At 41.1% G+C, this 19,022-nt stretch overlaps 2 protein-coding genes across 6 annotated transcripts in view; both read right to left on the bottom strand.

The window, feature by feature from the left end:
* The window catches only part of LOC131132060 (E3 SUMO-protein ligase PIAS1-like), a 44,677-nt gene extending 38,438 nt beyond the window's left edge, over window positions 1-6,239 (bottom strand). The window contains exons 1-2 of the mRNA XM_058077251.2: window positions 6,177-6,239; window positions 5,983-6,057 (exon numbers count right to left, since the gene is read on the bottom strand). The gene's annotated coding sequence lies outside the window, so the exon portion shown is untranslated. The remainder of the gene's footprint in view (window positions 1-5,982; window positions 6,058-6,176) is intronic.
* LOC131132061 (SKI family transcriptional corepressor 1 homolog-B-like) lies at window positions 1,861-13,340 on the bottom strand. 5 transcript variants are annotated; one of them, XM_058077253.2, is made up of 9 exons: window positions 13,235-13,340; window positions 10,226-10,343; window positions 8,565-10,143; window positions 8,366-8,426; window positions 8,233-8,298; window positions 8,071-8,133; window positions 6,177-6,251; window positions 5,983-6,057; window positions 1,861-3,366 (listed from the first exon to the last, which is right to left on the bottom strand). In XM_058077253.2, exons 3-9 carry the CDS (start codon window positions 10,131-10,133, stop codon window positions 3,269-3,271), a joined length of 2,007 nt encoding a protein of 668 aa, XP_057933236.2. In that variant the 5' UTR covers window positions 10,134-10,143; window positions 10,226-10,343; window positions 13,235-13,340; the 3' UTR covers window positions 1,861-3,268. The 5 variants fall into 5 exon arrangements, with proteins under 5 accessions (XP_057933236.2, XP_057933242.2, XP_057933241.2 ...); XM_058077259.2 differs by lacking the exon at window positions 13,235-13,340 and adding an exon at window positions 10,749-11,352 and having other exon boundaries at window positions 1,861-3,363; window positions 5,983-6,046; XM_058077258.2 differs by lacking the exon at window positions 13,235-13,340 and adding an exon at window positions 10,749-11,352 and having other exon boundaries at window positions 5,983-6,046.
* Between the last annotated feature and the right edge of the window lie 5,682 nt (window positions 13,341-19,022).

Here is a 19,022-nt window from a genome sequence, read left to right on the forward strand (position 1 = left end):
CATGTTAGCAGTGCTAGCATGCTAACATTGCACTGTGAGTGAGGAAAGCTTTTGGTTTGGTGGTATGTGTGTGTTTGTATTTTGTTGACAGTTATGTTGTTTACATACTCATGCATACATGCAAACTCCACACAGAGATTGCCGAGGGTGGAATCGAACCCTGCTTTCCTAGCTGTGAGGTCTGCGCGCTAACCACTCGACCACCGTGCCACCGCCTCAAATTTATTTCTCCTAAATTTAAACCACCAAAAATGTACCACTTCCACACGGAATGGGAGGAGAGCATGCAGTGTTAAGGTAATGTTTTGTGGTATTACTGCCCCCTAGTGAGCGAAATACTGAATACGCCTTGTGTTTTGGCTAATAATAGATCATTATTTATTCACTAATTAACTTAACGTCATATTATGAGGGACGACTTATTAATTTTAATGTAATTATATTAAAGGAAAATAAAATTAGCCAATTTTTGGCGCCCCCTAAAGGCCATGGCGCCCCTACCATCTACCTCAAATACACGGACGAGCACACGCTAGGAGAAAATCTTTTATTGCATGATCTCAGACATACATGATGAGCACACGGACGCTGCACGGAAGTGCTTTTTCCACACCGACATCCTTTTTTTTTCCCGGATCCAACCATTTGGTATTTATGGGGACCACAAAAGCAGAAATGTTGCCCCCCTTTTTTTCTTGTTTTTTTTTAAAGTGCTTTACAAGACGTAACAGTGGTACAAACCATAAATAAAGATGGAGGAATGAATGTCATAAAAGCTAAATCATCACAAATATAGTACATGCCATTGCACATCGTCACGTGAATATTACTGTATATACTGTAGTACTATGTAGTATATACTGTAGTGCTTTTCCCTTCTCTTTTTCACCATGGGTCATCAACAGCTGGCTCCTTGTTATGAGCGTGTTATCATTTCATTCACAACTTAAAGGACGATGCGTGTCTGGGTAAACCTCAGTATGAAGAGTTAGCATGAGGGAGCTAACAATGCACATAATGGGACACATGATACTTTAGCTCAGAATTACGATATTTTAATCGCAAAATTTTGACTTTTTATCTCGTAATTTCCTGTTAGCATAATTAGCATAACTTTTCATAATTTTGACTTTTTATTTCAGAATTTTGAGTATCTTGTAATGATGACTTTCTTGTCTAGTAATTATGACTTTTTAATATCATAATTTTTTTACTTTTTACCATAATATGACACATTATTTCAGAATTTGTACTTTTTAATCTCAAAATTCTAACTTTTGACCTCGGAATTTATTTTTTTTTAATGTCAGAATTTTGACTTTTTTTGTCTCAAAATTTTGACCTGTTAGCATAATTATGATTTTTCATCATTTTGACTTTTTATTTCAGAATTTTGAATTTCAAAATTTACCTTTTAATCTCAAAATTCCAACTTTTGACCTCAGAATTTCAATTTTTTACTGTCAAAATTTTGACTTTTTAACTTTCGACTTGTTAGCATCATTATGATTTTTCATCATTTTGACTTTTTATTTCAGAATTTTGAATTTCATCTCGTAATGATGACTTTCCTGTCTCAAAATTATGATTTTTTTTGTTTAATAATTTTTACCTTTTAATCTCAAAATTCCAACTTTTGACCTCAGAATTTCAATTTTTTTACTGTCAAAATTTTGACTTTTTAAATTTCGGCCTGTCAGCATTATTATGGTTTTTCATCATTTTGACTTTTTATTTCAGAATTTTGAGTACCTTGTAATGATGACTTTCTTGTCTAATAATTATGACTTTTTAATTTCATAATTTTTTTACTTTTTACCATAATATGACACTATCTCAGAATTTGTACTTTTTAATCTCAAAATTCTAACTTTTGACCTCAGAATAAAAATTTTTTTAATGTCAGAATTTTGACTTTTTTTGTCTCAAAATTTTGACCTGTTAGCATAATTATGATTTTTCATCATTTTGACTTTTTATTTCAGAATTTTGAATTTCAAAATGTACCTTTTAATCTCAAAATTCCAACTTTTGACCTCAGAATTTCAATTTTTTTTACTGTCAAAATTTTGACTTTTTAAATTTTGGCCTGTTAGCATAATTATGATTTTTCATCATTTTGACTTTTTATTTCAGAATTTAAAATTTCATCTCGTAATGATGACTTTCCTGTCTCAAAATTATGATTTTTTTTTGTTTAATAATTTTTACCTTTTAATCTCAAAATTCCAACTTTTGACCTCAGAATTAAAATTTTTTTACTGTCAAAATTTTGACTTTTTAAATGTCGGCCTGTTAGCATCATTATGATTTTTTCATCATTTTGACTTTTTATTTCTGAATTTTAAATTTCATCTCGTAATGATGACTTTCCTGTCTCAAAATTATGATTTTTTTGTTTAATAATTTTTACCTTTTAATCTCAAAATTCCAACTTTTGACTTCAGAATTTCATTTTTTTTATGTCAGAATTTTGACTTATTCATCTCAAAATTTTGATCCGTTAGCATAATTATGATTTTTCATTAAACCATTTCAACTTTTTATTTTGACTTTGTAATTTTTTTTCATTTTCATTTTTTTCATCAATAAATTTTGTCTCAGAATTATGACTTTTTATCTGGCAATTTTGACTTTTTATTTCATCATTTTGAATTTTAGCTCATAATGATGACCTTCCCATTTCATAATTATGACTTTTTTATCTATGAATTGTGACTTTGTATCATAATGTGACCTTTTAATGTCATAATTTTAAAAATGTATGTCAGAATTCCAACTTTCCGATGGATTTTTGGATTTTTTTTTTACCATAATTATGACTTTTCATCAACTTTTCATCTCGACTTTCTACATTTTTTCATTTTGATTTTGACTTAGGTGCGTCGTTAGCTCCCGCATGCTAGCTGTTTCAGACGACAAAGAAAAATTGAAAAATTGCGGATTCCTCGAAAAACAACGTTGAAATAAATCCCGGCTTCTTTTGTTTGAGTGCAGTCAAGTGCTAGGATGGGCGGAGTATCTACATCAGGGGGTGTCCAAAGTGCGGCACGGGAGGCATATGTATAAAAAGAAAATGAAGTGATTATTCATTAATGAGCTATATTGTTATTATTATTATTATTATTATTATTATATTACATATTCCGCTCATCAGCTAGCTTAGCATGTATTAGCTTGCATTGGAGCATCCTTCATGTAGAAAATGTATCAAAGTGGAAGTGTGTGTGTGTGTGTGTGTGTGTGTGTGTGAGGGTGGTGTGGGGCTTCAGGGGGGCAGCAGGGGGGGTTTAAAGGTGCAGGCGCCGCTACACTGCCGAGGGGTCAGCATCTTGCAGGAGAAGTGATGAAGGGCGTCGTGAGCTTCTGGGGAGGAACAAGCCCATCAGTCAGGACACGTCGGCTTATTTCATGACTTCCTGTTGTTGTATTTGTAAATAAAGTTCTTATTTTGATTTAAAAAAAAACTTTTTGTATTGTTTTTGTTGCTTTTATGATATTTCATGTGTCGCAAAAGCCACAAATATTTGTGTCAAACTGAAATGTATCTTTGTCTTTTAGTTGGGAACTGATATTTTCCTGAAACTTCTACTGCTGATTACCAAAAAACGGAAAAAAAAAGTAGAAATAAACTTTCTTTTAGTAGGTTAAAGATTAGTTAAAAAAAATCACCCAAAATGGCCGCCATTGGAGGAAATAAAGTCAAAATATTCTGACAATAAAGTCATAATATTCCAAGAAAAAATATATAAGGAGAAAAATGTAATATTTCTTAAAATATTCCTCAAAAAAATGTCGAGTGAGGTCATCAAACTCACTCACGGTGCAACAAAAACTAAGACAACGCAATTGCGGCACAATGACAATGCGGGTGTTTAAATAAACACTAACATACATGACCTAGAATTTTATACTAACCCGCAAGGCATGCTGGGTAACTGCGTGTTGGCTTCCCAGAATGCCTTGCGGGTTGTAGGTGCATATGAAGTGTATCAGCGTGTAAAGCATCCGGAGACGAGGAGCTAGCAAGGAATGGCTCCACGCTAATGGCGACACGCTGCAGTCGCTCGGCCTCGCAGACGACCGTTTGACCCCCGCGTGTACTTGAACCTCGGCTTTAAACAACGTAACGCGACACCGATCCTTTAGCTGGGCGGCTTTGCCGGCCGTCTACCTCGTGTAAGTGATACGCCGCCCGATAATGGACTGTCTGCTCCGTTTTTCCACCGCCTGCTTCAGGAGAACAGAAAAGCTCCGCAAACAAACGTTCTAGTGCCGTCTGCGTACGCCTCTACCATCCCGGTGATGGGGGCGGAGCTTCAGGGCTTTGAATGGCTTTGATGGAGTGGTGCTGGAGTAGTGGAGTGGTGATGGAATGGCGATGGAGTGGTGATGCAGTGACGGAGTGGTTGATGGAGTAGTGGAGTGGTGATGGAACGGCGATGGAGTGGTGATGGAGTGATGGAGTGGTGATGGAGTGGTGGAGTGGTGATAGAGTAGTGGAGTGGTGACGGAGTGGTGCTGGAGTAGTGGAGTGGTGACGGAGTGGTGCTGGAGTAGTGGAGTGGTGACAGAGTGCTGATGGAGTAGTGGAGTGGTGACGGAGTGGTGATAGAGTAGTGGAGTGGTGATAGAGTAGTGGAGTGGTGATGGAGGGGTTAATGGAGTAGTGATGAAGTGGTGACGGAGTAGTGATGGCGTAGTGATGGAGTGGTGACAGAGTGGTGATGGAGGGGTTGATGGAATGGTGATAGAGTAGTGGAGTGGTGATGGAGTGGTGCTGGAGTAGTGGAGTGGTGATAGAGTAGTGGAGTGGTGATGGAGTGGTGCTGGAGTAGTGGAGTGGTGATAGAGTAGTGGAGTGGTGATGGAGTAGTGGAGTGGTGATAGAGTAGTGGAGTGGTGATGGAGTAGTGGAGTGGTGATAGAGTAGTGGAGTGGTGATGGAGTAGTGGAGTGGTGATGGAGTAGGGAGTGGTGATGGAGTGGTGATGGAGGGGTTGATGGAGTGGTGATGAAGTGGTGACGAAGTGGTGACGGAGGGGTTGATGGAGTGGTGACGGAGAAGTGGAGTAGTGATGGAGTGGTGATGGAATGGTGATAGAGGGGTGATGGAGTAGGGAGTGGTGACGGAGTGGTGATGGAGGGGTTGATGGAGTGGTGATGGAGTAGTGGAGTGGTGATGGAGTGGTGATGGAGTAGTGGAGTGGTGACGGAGTGGTGATGGAGTAGTGGAGTGGTGATGGAGTAGTGGAGTGGTGATGAAGTAGTGGAGTGGTGATGGAATGTGATGGAGTGGGGAGTGGTGACGGAGAAGTGGAGTAGTGATGGAGTAGTGGAGTGGTGACAGAGTAGTGATGGAGTAGTGGAGTGGTGATGGAGTAGGGAGTGGTGACAGAGTGGTGATGGAGTGATGACGGAGAAGTGGAGTAGTGACGGAGTAGTGATGGAGTAGTGGAGTGGTGATGGAGGGGTTGATGGAGTAGTGATGGAGTAGTGGAGTGGTGATGGAGGGGTTGATGGAGTGGTGATGGAGTGGTGAAGGAGAAGTGGAGTAGTGATGGAGTGGTGATGGAGTAGTGGAGTGGTGATGGAGTAGTGAGTAGTAATTATGACGTTTTATGTCACAGTTTTATGTCACACTTTTTAGGCCTTAATTATGACTTTATCTCATAATTGGGACTTTTTTATCTCATAATTATGGCTTTTTTCCCACAGTTATGACTTTTTAGGCCATCATTATGACTTTTTATCTCATACTTTGAACTCCATCTCCTAATGAAGACTTTCTTATGTGATCATTTTTACTTTTTAATATCATCATCTGGACTTTTCTATCTCCCGGTTATGAGTTACGATCCCGCTGCTTGCGAGAGCAGAAGCGTTGACGCGAGTCTCCCGTCCGCTGCGACGGCATCTCGAGGCATGCCCATAAAGAAGGTTTGTCGCTTTAAAAGATTGAGTGAAAGAAAGAAGACCAACCTCGAACAATCTGGAGCTGCTGGACCATTTCTTCTCTGTAGGAAAGCTCTCGCTTCATTTGGTCCTGAAAATTATCTGGACCATGAATGCCACATCGTCACCACTCATACTCCGAATACATACGCAGCATAGTACATAGTACATATAGTACATACATATAGTACACATACTGTGTGTGTTTTCTTGGCTTTTACCTTTTAAATGTTGAAATTCTCGCTCCAGTTTTTTCCTCAGCTCCATCTGCTCCACAAGTTGCTTCTGCAGCTCCTCTGTGAAGGACACCACAAGGTCAGCTGTGTCCGGACATTTCATTAGGAACACCCCCCCCCCCAAAAAAACCGCTTTGCCTGGAATAGAAAGTCAATAAAAGGCTTCTTCTTTTGTAGACCTTTTTCTCAAATCCAAAATCTAAAAATATGAACGTGCCCCCCCCACAAGCGTCCTTGGATTAGTCTTCATGTTTCAGGGTGGGGGGGCCTGCTGCTTCTTTTTTATTGGCTGAGGGGGGGGTCGATGAAATTAAACATTTAAAGAGAAATACAGCAAAAAGGCAAAAATGCTGGAATTTGGATATGAATCATTCATATCTTTTATTTCATATAGTGTATATTTATGAATTTACTAGTAGGGGCCGGGGGGCCGCTGCAACTCATTTTTTAGTGGCCCCCAGCACAAAAAAAAAACAAACACACAAAATGGAAAAAAAAATTGAGCAAAAATAGATGAATAAAAATGATAATGTTTATATTGCCTTTAAAGATCAGTCAAAATCGCCCAAAATGGCCGCCATTAGACGAAAAATAAAGTCAAAATATTCTGACAATAAAGTCATAATATTCAAAGAAAAAAATGTACAAGGAGAAAAATTTCTAATTTCTTAAAATGATTTGTCAAAATGTGAGCAAAAAAAAAAGTGTCGCGTGAGGTCATCAAACTCAACGCCTCGCTTGCTCGCTCACGGTGCAACAAAAACTAAGACGACGCAACTGCGGCACAAGCAAAAAGCCAAAAATACTGGAATTTGGATATGAATCATTCATATATTTTATTTCATATAAAGCGGCCCCAAGTGTATTTATGTATTTACTAGTAGGGGCCGGGGGGGCCACTTGTGGCCCTCGTTTTTTTAGTGGGCCCCCCCAGCACAAAAAAAAAACACAAAATGAAAAAATATGGATACTATCAATTCATAACACAAATATTAGCATTTAAAAATGAAAGCATGCTTTCATTTGTCTGTATGGGGGGGGGCATTTTTGCTGAAATATTGATACTCATAATTCATAACCTTTAAATATGTTAATTATTTATTCTTTCTCTTTTTTACCTTAATATTGATATTTTTTATATTGACTTATATTTCTGAATATGGCCTGGCGTGAAGGGGGTGGGGTCTGATTGCCCCCCCAGCACTTATTAAAACAAAAAAATAGTGATAATTTACCAAAAAGCTTAAAAAGAAGCTGAAATATTGATAGTATCATAACCGGAAAAAAATGAATGGGGGGGTGCTAAAACATTGATATGCATAATTCATAAGCTTTAATGTTAATAATTTGATATTTCTGTATGTTTCCCATTGAGGAGGAGGAGGGGGGGGCTTATAGCTTATTGTAGAAATAAAAGACTAAAAAAAATCAAATAACAAAAATGCAAAAAATGGAGCAAAAATGCAGAAATTTAAATAAAAAATGATGAAATATTGACACCAATCATTCATAACACGAAGCTCTGCTTTTTAAACGTGTCAGATATCCAAATGCCCCCCCCCCCAAGCTTCCTGTACGGGTGACATCAGGTGCATTTCTTCTTCCGGTCCCACATGGCCGAAGCCCCCAGGCTGCATGGGGCCCGAGATATGAGCATCCTATCCTCGGCATAGTGTGTGTGTATGTGTGTGTATGTGGGGGGGGGGTCCTTCCAAGCGTTTAAAAATAATTATCTGCTGTGCCTGGGGGGTACGTATGGATATGAATAGCCTGGAAAGCATTTGCCAAATAATGGGCCTTTTTAGTGCTCGACACTAAATATTATTAAAAGGAATCCCAGATTATTATCATTATTATGAAAAAAAAATTTTTTTTTTACCTTTGGCCATGTTCTCCAAGTCTCCTTCATGGAGGCTGATATCGATACGTAAGGATCCATCGGCTGGAAGAGAAACATATTGATATTAATAATAATAATAATAATAATAATAGAAAAGAGCTATAATAATAAATGTCAGCATCCGGGATGAAAATAAATGACCTTGTTTGTCCTTCGGCTCCCGATAAGGTGTGATGTTTCCTGGCGTTTGGGATACGTGCCGCACACCTGAAGACGGAAAAGTATTTTTAATTTTGTTGTTTCAAGGGAATAAAAAGAACCAAGAAGCCATCACCTTCCGGTCTGGGGGGGCTGCAGCTCAATGGCTCGGGGGGCTCCACCGCCTTTTCATGCACCTGAAAAAAATATGATTTTATAGCTAAATGCAGGACCTTACACTACTGGGGGGGGTTGGGGTGGGGGGGAAGAATTCCTAGTGAGGAACACTGCAACAATTAATGGAAAACCTCTAGGAATGGAAATGAGATCCAGACCTGATGGAGAGGGGATGAATCCCGGCTCGGCGTGTCCTCCTCCTCCTCCTCCTCCTCGGATGCCGTGTGCACAGAGTCCGCGGCGGGGCTGCACGGTGCGAGTTGCTCCCGGATCGGCTCCTCGTCCTCCTGCCCACGATTGGACTCCACGTCCACGTCCGGGTCGTCGTCATCGTCGTGGTCGTCGTCGTCCGGAGTGTCTCTATCCGGGGACGCGGACCTGTAGCTGGAGGTCTCGCTGATAAAGTCCGGGGATAAGTACCCTGGCCGCACGGCGTAGACGTCTCGGTTCCCGTAGAGCTTAGCGATGCTTTCTGAGTCCTTGACGACGGGCCGGAAGGCCGAGATGTAGGTCGTCTTCCTGTGGGGGGGCTCTTCCCCCGGCTTGTTGTTGTCCTTTATGTTGCTGGATCCAGCGTGGTCTTTGGGGGTGTTTGCGCCTCGTTCGCTTTGGTCCGGCCCGGGCACCTCCAGAGGCTTCGGGTAGGGGTTCATAGGAAGGCCGCCGGCTGCGGGCCAGAAGACTGGGAAAGCGGGGTATATGGCGTCCTTTGCGGCGGGCCAGTAGACACCAGGGACGTTCGATTTGCTCACATCCGGGACGCCGTCGCTTTTCTTGGGGCACAAGCCGTACCCAGCGAAGCCGTACGGGGGGTGCGGAAACAAGGGCGGGGGGATTTTTTGAAGCACGCCGAAGTTCTTACTCGGCACCGGAATGAGCGGGTAGCTCCGCGCGCCGCTCGCCGGCGTCGGATTCGGCGCGCACCTGTCGTCGTCGAGGCCGCGGAGACGTTTGTGCGCCACTTCCGGGGACGCGGCGCGGCCGAGCGCGGAGGAAACCTGCGCTTTCAGTGCCCCCTCCGCGGGAAGCGTTCTCTTTCTGCTACCCCCGTTGAACATGGCTTTGACGTCCTCCCACGCGTGGTTGATATCCTCGGAGGGTTTCTTCTCCGTGAGTTTAAGGTGACGTCTCCACGAGTTGAAGTTAGCGGCGTCCGGCTGCGTGTACTTGGACTCCGGGGTCCGGTGCGAGTGGAAGATGAACTTGTTCGGGGAGAAATACATGCTACACAGGCCGCATTTGATGCACTTGGCGCGGGAGCTGTTGTACCGGGCAGGGATGAAACTGCCCCGGCACCCCCACGCGCACTCGTGGGACACGTCGAAGGCGAAGTTCTCGGGCAGCTTCGGAGGGCTGTGCGCCCCCAGGAAGGACTTGCACAGCCGCTCGGCTTCCCGTTTGGTGATCATACCGCAGCGTCTGGATGAGATGGGCATGGCCCCCGCGCGCCGAAGGAGCTCCAGCTGAACCGGGGTGCACTGCACGCAGGTGATCCCCAGAGCCACCCTGCGGTTGTGGATCTCGTTGTAGCTGTAGTTCTTCAACAGGGTGTTGGAGATCTGAGCCAGGCACAGCCTCTCTTTGCCGTCTATCACCAGGGACACAATGGGCACCCCGTACAGGGAGGTCTCGCTCACTTGGTTCGGTTTCAAGGCGCCCGGATGGCCTGCCGTGTCCTGCTTGGGACTCGGGGAGAGGCTGGATTCTCTTCCGGGTACGGACTCCATTCCTGGAAGCCTGTCAATCACAGAGAAAAAAAATGCCTTTTTCTTGAGTGTGTGATTAAAAAGTGAACACGCCATCTTGTTCCGGTACTCACAGGTGGACGGGCTGGCCCTTCTGATCTGAAAATCGGCTCCGGGCTACTTTAGGAGCCGCATAAGAGTTCCCCGGGCGGATAAGGACAGAAGGGAAACAGGCTGAGCTGCGTCAATGCGCTTAGCGAAGAAGAAAAGAACAAGTGTAAGCTTCTTTGCTGGTAATTACACTGATCCAAAAACCTACCTGCGTGCGTCTTCCCAATCTTAATAAAAGACCAAGCCTATATATAATTAAAGCTTCAGCTCGGATTAGTCTTAAACGGTAGCTTGATCCAGGAAGCAAAAAAAAAAACTGCACTTGAACGTACCGCAAATTGGTAGTGTGTGTGTTTGTGTGTGTGAAAATAAAAAAAATAAACAATAATTTTGAATTTAAACCTGTAAAAAAAAGCCACACGAAAAATAGTCACCCAACAATAAAACAATAAAATAAAAACAATACACAATTTAAATAAGGATTTAAGCACCCGGAAATGCTAAAACACGTAAAAAGACTACGAAAAAAACCCAAACAATTCTCACCTTCTGCTGCTCCAAAAGATGACAAACTCCGGCGGAATCGAACTATTCTTAAAATTGGAGGCAAAGAGCAAGAAAAGTTGAAGGGTTTGATTTTTATTTGAAGTCTGCTTTCAGAGGACGAGGCGCCTCCATCCTGGCCGACGAGCGGGGACGTCAATGGCGGGTACACACAGGAAGCACGTGCCACTTCTCTCTCTCTCTCTCTCTCCTCTTCCTAGCTCGCTCATATCGTGTTTGTGACATGCGCGCGGCACGTGCCCCCAACAGTGACACGCGCACCACACTTCAATCATTCAAGCTAGGACAATTCACCGAATGTCTACCGTAACTCATGTAATAAAATATCCCTTTTGTCCACAAATATCTGCGTCTTTTTTGTTGTTGTTTCATGTTGTATTGTGAAGCATAAAGACATAAACATTTATGTTTAGGTTAAGGTTGTACTTGTGTGAGAATAATGTGGAATATTATAACCTCGTTTTAGTGGCAGAAAAAAACGGAATTGGAGAAACAAAACAACGAATAAAGATGTAATGTTAGCAAAATAAAGTCCAGACATTACGGGAATGGAGTTGTAGTTAGGAGAATAAAAAAAGGTGGGAAAAAACAGCTTTCATTTAATAAATAAAGTCCAAATACGAAGAGGCAGAAAAGTGGTACGGTAAGGAGGAAAAAAAACATCCTGTCATTTCAGGGTTGAAATATTACAGAAAATACTTAATATATCGTGAGAAACAAAACATAAAAGTTGTCAAAAACGTAGGAATATTTAATAATTTAAAAAAAACTACAAAAAATGGGTGAGAAAAGAGCCAAAATAGTAGTTTCCTTTCATTTTTCACTATGTGGCCTTCAAGAGCATGGGAAAGTTTGGACACCCCCCAGTTTACTATAGTACTAGTACTTGTACTAGCTCTGGTATACAGAAGATGTCTCCAAGCAAGTACTAGAAGGCGGAGCGAGCTGACAAAAGACAAACATGGCTGTCTCATTTATCAAGTTACACCACCATCTGCTCGGCTTCCACGGCCACGCAAATCAATGTGAGGCCTCGGCGTGGAAGGGGATGGGAGAGGGGGGGGGCTGACGGCGTGTAAAAATGTTTTCATGTGTTTCAATAGCATCGCCAGAGGCGAAGGAACCCGGAAAAAGGGGCATAGTTCACACGGTCACGTGACGGGAAGAAGCGAGCTGCAGCTGTTTGGCGGGTCTAAAGCTGCACGTGCCAGCCATCTCACATCTGAGATGCATAAGATGATCAATGACTTCACGTTGCCTTCACGGGAAGTCCTGACGTTCCCAAAGACGGCCAGGTGGCTCCAAGATCAACCCACCACGTCTTCGTTGAAGATAAAACCCACTGAAACCTCGTGACCCCCCCCCCCCCCACCCACTATGACCATTTATGAACCCACCAAGTATGCTATGACATATTAGCTTGTATTAGCACATTTTGGGAAGATACTTCACTGTTATCGGACAAACCCAGCGATGAAGCTTCACCTGCTTACAATATTGATGATGATCCACCTGATCCTTAGCAGATGCTCTCCTCTTTCACCATCAAGAGCCTTCCCTCCCGCCCCCGCCAATAATTACAATTTTACACTGTAATTATTCCCCGCCTCTTAATTATTTACACAGCCTTTGTGGCTGCTTATTCCGCGGGAAACCTGAGTCGCGTCGCCGACATCCCATTAAAGGAGACATTTAAGGAGGACTTCTATTAATGTAGACATTTAAGGAGGACTTGAATTAAAGGAGACATTTAAGGAGGACTTGTATTAAAGGAGACATTTAAGCAGGACTTGAATTAAAGGAGACATTTAAGGAGGACTTCTATTAAATGAGACATTTAAGTAGGGACTATTATTAATGTAGACATTTAAGGAGGACTTTATTAAAGGAGATATTTAAAAAAAGAAATGATTATTTCCGTCTGCACACAAACGAGCGCGGCCTGCTGGGACAAACATTTCCCCTTAAATATTCATGCGCGTTCACTCATTGTTGAAGTCGCGATGCGGCTGCTCGTCCGGGACAGGTGGGGATTAGTTGACGCGGCGGAGGACTAGGCTCCTTGAGCGTTCATAGACTGCCGTGAATGCTCAATACAGCACTTCTTCTTTTGCCATCTCAATACATAAAACTTTATTTAAAAAAATACAGATTTTTATTGCTATGTATATTATTATTTATACTTTATTAATATAAAATTATTTTGTATTTAAACCATTACTAGCATGATTTGCACACATCAATATAAACACTCTATTCATTATTTTATAGATGAATTGGAGAGTTAAAACAGTTTATGAAAGGCAACAAAACATTAATTCTGGTGATTATTTATATATAGGTTGTGAAAACTGTTTTTTTTTGTTTGTTTTAAATCCCTCAGCATAACGTACAAATTAAATGAATTCATTCTAAATCAAACCTGGCAACATTTGCAGTTAAAAAAAATGAGAGGAATTGTGTCTTACCGTGTTGTTTTACTGGCGTGCTTTTAATTTGAAGGCCTAACTGTACAGGAGTCTTGTTGAAAGGACAGGTACTGCGGAAAAAATAGAGAAAAATATGTAAAACACCAGAAAAAAGGGCAAAAATACGAGTTATATCTTATATCTCAGCATGTTTTCATGTACATTTGAGCATCTTTAATGCTCTAATTCTGTAATAACTCCTCATTCCGCGTTAATTTGAGTTTGTCTGGGAGTAAAACGCAAAGGGGGGGGGGGGGGGGCTCAGCCAGGGCAGGTTTAATAAGCGCAGGGCAAATGTTTTATAATTAACAGTTGTATCAGCACCCTATAAAAGTGTGAGCCTATAAATCCCATTTTAGAGAGCAATCAATCCTCCTCTTGGACTAAAGGGCCTATTGATCCCCCCCCCCCCCCCCACACACTCTGCCTCTTGCTTTTTTTGTTTCCACTGAAAAGAGTGTTTCGATTGCACTTTTTTTTTATTGGAGCAAAGATTCCGCCGAGAGCAAAGCTTGAAAATGAAAGCGTGACATTTTAATTACAGGGCATTGATAAAAGGATGTGGCTAATGGGTGGGCACGGACGGACGCTCATTGTCCCGCCTGACGCGCTAATCAAGTCAGACTGACGCGTGGGAGGGGGTGGTGGTGGGGGGGTTAGTGGACAAGGACCTGGCTGGGAATTTGAGAATATGACGGCGCCAAATGAAGACGCATCTCCAAACAATGCGGCCGCTCAATATCTGCAGATGAGATCACGGCCAGCATCCGCATTGTCATTGCCACGTGTTAGCGCGTGGCAGCACTATAGGTCACGCCCATGCATCATCTCAGCTGTCACACACACACACGTACATGTGACCACTTGTGAGGACAAGGGGGCGCATTCTAGGCTAACGTGCAAAGGAAGAGGGCCGGATGGTGTAATGGTACAGCTGCTGCCTTTCAAAGCACAGAGTGGGGCTCGTACCTTAGACACTTCATTTGTTATTTTGCATGAAAAAGCCTGTGGATCCAGTGGAATCAACCACAATCCTTATGTCAGACATGAACGCATGTGTGCGTTCTAAAGATATAAAAAGAGCTAAAAAAAAGACAGCTAATTAATGCATCTGGTCATGCATTGAAAGGACGTGCACACGTAGTTCAGTTCCAAATGAGAAAACTGAATAATTCATAGTGTTATATTTTTTTTTAGTTGGGAACCGATATTTTCTCAAAACTTACCTATGTTCCACTGCTGATTACTACAGAACAGAAAAAGATAGAAACAAACTTTTTTTTAACAGATAAGACAGTCTAATCTTTGTTTTGGTACGTAACCACAGAAGTGAAAGAGGATCCAAAATGGCCGCCACCGAGGGTTAAACAGGTCCAACATGTCCCTTCATGCATTGAAGGGACATGCACACATAGTTCAGTTCCAAATGAGAAAACTGAATAATTCATAGTGTTATATTTTTTTAGTTGGGAACCAATATTTTCTCAAAACCTTTCTCAAAAAAGATGGATTTTTTTTTTTTTTAACAGATAAGACAGTCTAATCCTGGTTTTGGTACGTAACCACCGCATCAAGTCAGTAGTGGTGTAATGGTACAGCTGCTGCCTTTCTAAAGATATACAAACAGCTAAAAAAACAGCTAATTAATGCATCTGGTCATGCATTGAAGGGACATGCACACATAGTTCAGTTCCAAATGAGAAAACTGAATAGTTCATGGTGTTATATTTTTTTTAGTTGGGAACCGATATTTTTTCAAAACTTACCTATGTTGTTACCTATGTATGCTGATTACTACAGAACAGAAAAAGATAGAAACAAACTTTTTTGACAGTCAAATCTTTGTTTTGGTACATAACCACAGAAGTGAAAGAGGAGCCAAAATGGCCGCCACCGAGGGTTAAACAGGTCCAACATGTCCCTTCATTCATTGAAGGGACATGCACACATGGTTCAGTTCCAAATGAGAAAACTGAATAATTCATAGTGTTATATTTTTTTAGTTGGGAACCAATATTTTCTCAAAACCTTTCTCAAAAAAAGATAGAAAAAACTTTTTTTTAAACAGATAGTTCATAGTGTTATTGTTTTTAGTTGGGAACCGATATTTTCTCAAAACTTACCTATGTTCCACTGCTGATTACTACAGAACAGAAAAGACAGATAACAGATAAAGACAGTCTAATCTTTGTTTTGGTACGTAACCACAGAAGTGAAAGAGGATCCAAAATGGCCGCCACCGAAGGTTAAACAGGTCCAACATGTCCCTTCATGCATTGAAGGGACATGCACACATAGTTCAGTTCCAAATGAGAAAACGGAATAATTCATAGTGTTATATTTTTTTAGTTGGGAACCAATATTTTCTCAAAACTTTTCTCAAAAAAAGATAGAAAATACTTTTTTTTTTTTAAACAGATAGTTCATAGTGTTATTGTTTTTAGTTGGGAACCGATATTTTCTCAAAACTTACCTATGTTCCACTGCTGATTACTACAGAACAGAAAAGACAGATAACAGATAAAGACAGTCTAATCTTTGTTTCGGTACGTAACCACAGACGTGAAAGAGGAGCCAAAATGGCCGCCACCGAGGGCGTTGAAAGAGTTAAACAGGTCCAACTGGAGGCTGTTCTACACAGCAGGTCACCTCAATCAGACTGCTTTCCTTCATGATTAAATAAACCCGTTTGGAAATTTGTATAGACAAGGATTCTATTCATACGATTTGTCCTTCTCGCTCGGGGAAAAGTTAACAATACTCAATTAGCAGACATATTAGCCGATAACATGCTTGCTGGTGTGCTTATGCTCCACGCAGCTCCTGCGCCATTGTGTCTGCAAAGAGAGGAAATAAAAAAACGCATGCATGAGTACATAAAGACGTGTCCAAGGTCTGTGGTCACCAGGCAACATTAGGCTGTAGCGGTAAGTAATGGAATAAAGCTGAAGGTTGACACGTCCTTTGCGAGTTAACGATGACATTTGTTCATTGAATTTTTTACACTGGCAAAATTAATTAGTCAACTTGTAAGAAAACATGTACATTACCTCCTTGTCGCCGGCTCATAATGAAGCTCCCGATAGGTCACGGCGTTCGTACCGACACCCCAGCCACCGTTTGATTCATCTCATTCCGCCAATTAAAAATATAATCATTTTCTTTCCCAAGAATGAAAAACACTATTCATGTCTTAAATAGCATAGAATTGACTTCGCCGCATCAATAATTAGGATGATCAAGCGTTCAAAAAAAAAACACTACATTCATTCATTCATCCAATCACAGGGCACATATAGACAAACAACCATTCACACTCACATTCATACCTATGGACAATTTGGAGTCGCTAATTAACCTAGCATGTTTTTGGAATGGGAGAGGGGGAAACCGGAGTACCCGGAGAAAACCCACGCATGCACGACGGGAAGAACATGCAAACTCCACACAGAAATGGCCGAGGGTGGAATCGAACTCGTGTCTCCTCGCTGTGAGCCCTGCACACTAACCATATATGACCTGAACCAAAAATATGAAACAGTGGTGAAGCTTCCGAGGAGTCAACCAAAATGACCCCAAGAGCACCAGAGGTCACAAAAGACCCCACAACAACATTCAAAGAAGACTTGCCTCACTTAAGGTCAGTGCTCAAGACTCCACCATCAGAAAGACACAAGGCAAAAACGGCCTGCATGGCAAAGTTCCACGACCAAATCCACTGCTGAACAAAAAGAACACCAAGAACATCTTGATGATCCCCAAAACCTTTGGGAAAATTCTGTTATTTTTTGGAAGATTAATGTACATTGCATTTTTCATAGCAACAGTAAAATATGGTGGTGGTAGTGTGGTGGTCTGAGGTTGTTTAACTGCTTCAGAACTGGGAGACTTGCTGTCACAAAAGGAACATCTTGATGATCCCCAAAACCTTTGGGAAAATTCTGTGGTTTTTAACTTTTTGGAAGATGAACGTACATCGCATTTTTCATAGCAACAGTAAAATGTGGTGGTGGTAGTGTGGTGGTCTGAGGCTGTTTAGCTGCTTCAGAACTGGGAGACTTGCTGTCACAAAAGGAACCACAAAAAAACATCTTGATGATCCCCAAAACCTTTGGGAGAATTCTGTGGTTTTTAACTTTTTGGAAGATGAACGTACATCGCATTTTGTCATAGCAACAGTAAAATATGGTGGTGGTAGTGTGGTGGTCTGAGGCTGTTTAGCTGCTTCAGAACTGGGAGACTTGCTGTCACAAAAGGGACCACAAAAAGAACATTAAGAACATCTTGATGATCCCCAAAACCTTTGGGAAAATTCTGTTATTTTTTGGAAGATTAATGTACATTGCATTTTTCATAGCAACAGTAAAATATGGTGGTGGTAGTGTGGTGGTCTGGGGCTGTTTAGCTGCTTCAGAATTGGGAGACTTGCTGTCACAAAAGGAACCACAAAAAACATCTTGATGATCCCCAAAACCTTTGAGAAAATTCTGTGGTTTTTAACTTTTTGGAAGATGAACGCACATCGCATTTTTGATAGCAACAGTAAAATATGGTGGTGGTAGTGTGATGGTCTGGGGCTGTTTAACTGCTTCAGAACTGGGAGACTTGCTGTCACAAAAGGAACCACAAAAAGAACACCAAGAACATCTTGATGATCCCCAAAATCTTTGGGAAAATTCTGTGGTTTCTAACTTTTTGGAAGATGAACGTACATCGCATTTTTCATGGCAACAGTAAAATATGGTGGTGGTAGTGTGGTGGTCTGAGAACTGGGAGACTTGCTCTCACAAAAGGAACCACAAAAAGAACACCAAGAACATCTTGATGATCCCCAAAACCTTTGGGAAAATTCTGTGGTTTTTAACTTTTTGTAAGATGAATGTATTTAATGTATTTAAAGAATTGAATGTAGGAAAACCTGCGCGGTGCCTTCTTAACGAAATGCTATAAGTGACCAACTAATGTATGATTTATTTTGCTGTGCGATTTTTGGCGTTGCCCAAATTGTTGCATCGTTTTTTTTTTGTTGGTGGAGAATCTAACTGTGGAGGACCATGTAGGAGTAAGATCTCCACCCAACTTATGTTTTATGTATGTTTTATGTTTTTTTTTTTTTAAGTTTTTATCAGGTTGCTGATTGTCAAACGCAAAATGTTATTTTTAAAAAGCTTTTAAGTTGAAAGTCTTTTGACTTTTCACTTCCCTTTTCTTTGCTACATACGAGTTTGGGTGACATCATGAAGTTTTATGAAGTTATTTTATACACTTTCTTAGCAAAGGGCGTTTTTTTGCTAACTTTTTTATTTTTCTTTTCTTTTTTTTTTCTTTTTTTTGGTTCTGGTGCCAAAATTTCCAAGTTTGTCACCACAAAAAGAACATTAAGAACATCTTAATGATCCCCAAAACCTTTGGGAAAATTCTGTGGTTTTTAACTTTTTGGAAGATGAACGTACATCGCATTTTTCATAGCAACAGTAAAATATGGTGGTGGTAGTGTGGGGGTCTGGGGCTGTTTAGCTGCTTCAGAACTGGGAGAGACTTGCTGTCACAAAAGGAACCACAAAAAGAACATTAAAAACATCATGAAGTTTTATAAAGTTATTTTATACACTTTCTTAGCAAAGGGCGTTTTTTTTTTGCTAACTTTTTTATTTTTATTTTCTTTTTTTTTTTTGTTCTGGTGCCGAAATTTCCAAGTTTGTCACCACAAAAAGAACATTAAGAACATCTAAATGATCCCCAAAACCTTTGGGAAAATTCTGTTGTTTTTAACTTTTTGGAAGATGAA

Source organism: Doryrhamphus excisus, linkage group LG1 (assembly GCF_037039965.1).
Source record: "Doryrhamphus excisus strain RoL-2023G ecotype Guam linkage group LG1, RoL_Dexc_Guam_v1.1, whole genome shotgun sequence".
NCBI lineage: Eukaryota > Metazoa > Chordata > Actinopteri > Syngnathiformes > Syngnathidae > Doryrhamphus > Doryrhamphus excisus.

Bases quoted from the DNA above. Each gene is read 5' to 3' on its own strand.
- LOC131132061 (XM_058077253.2), bottom strand. From the start codon at position 10,133: ATGGAGTCCGTACCCGGAAGAGAATCCAGCCTCTCCCCGAGTCCCAAG. The intron at 8,427-8,564 runs GTCTGGATCTCA...TATTTTTTTCAG, and splicing joins ATTCATCCCCTCTCCATCAG to GTGCATGAAAAGGCGGTGGA. The intron at 6,252-8,070 runs GTAAAAAAAAAA...TGTCCTTCACAG, and splicing joins CTTGGAGAACATGGCCAAAG to AGGAGCTGCAGAAGCAACTT.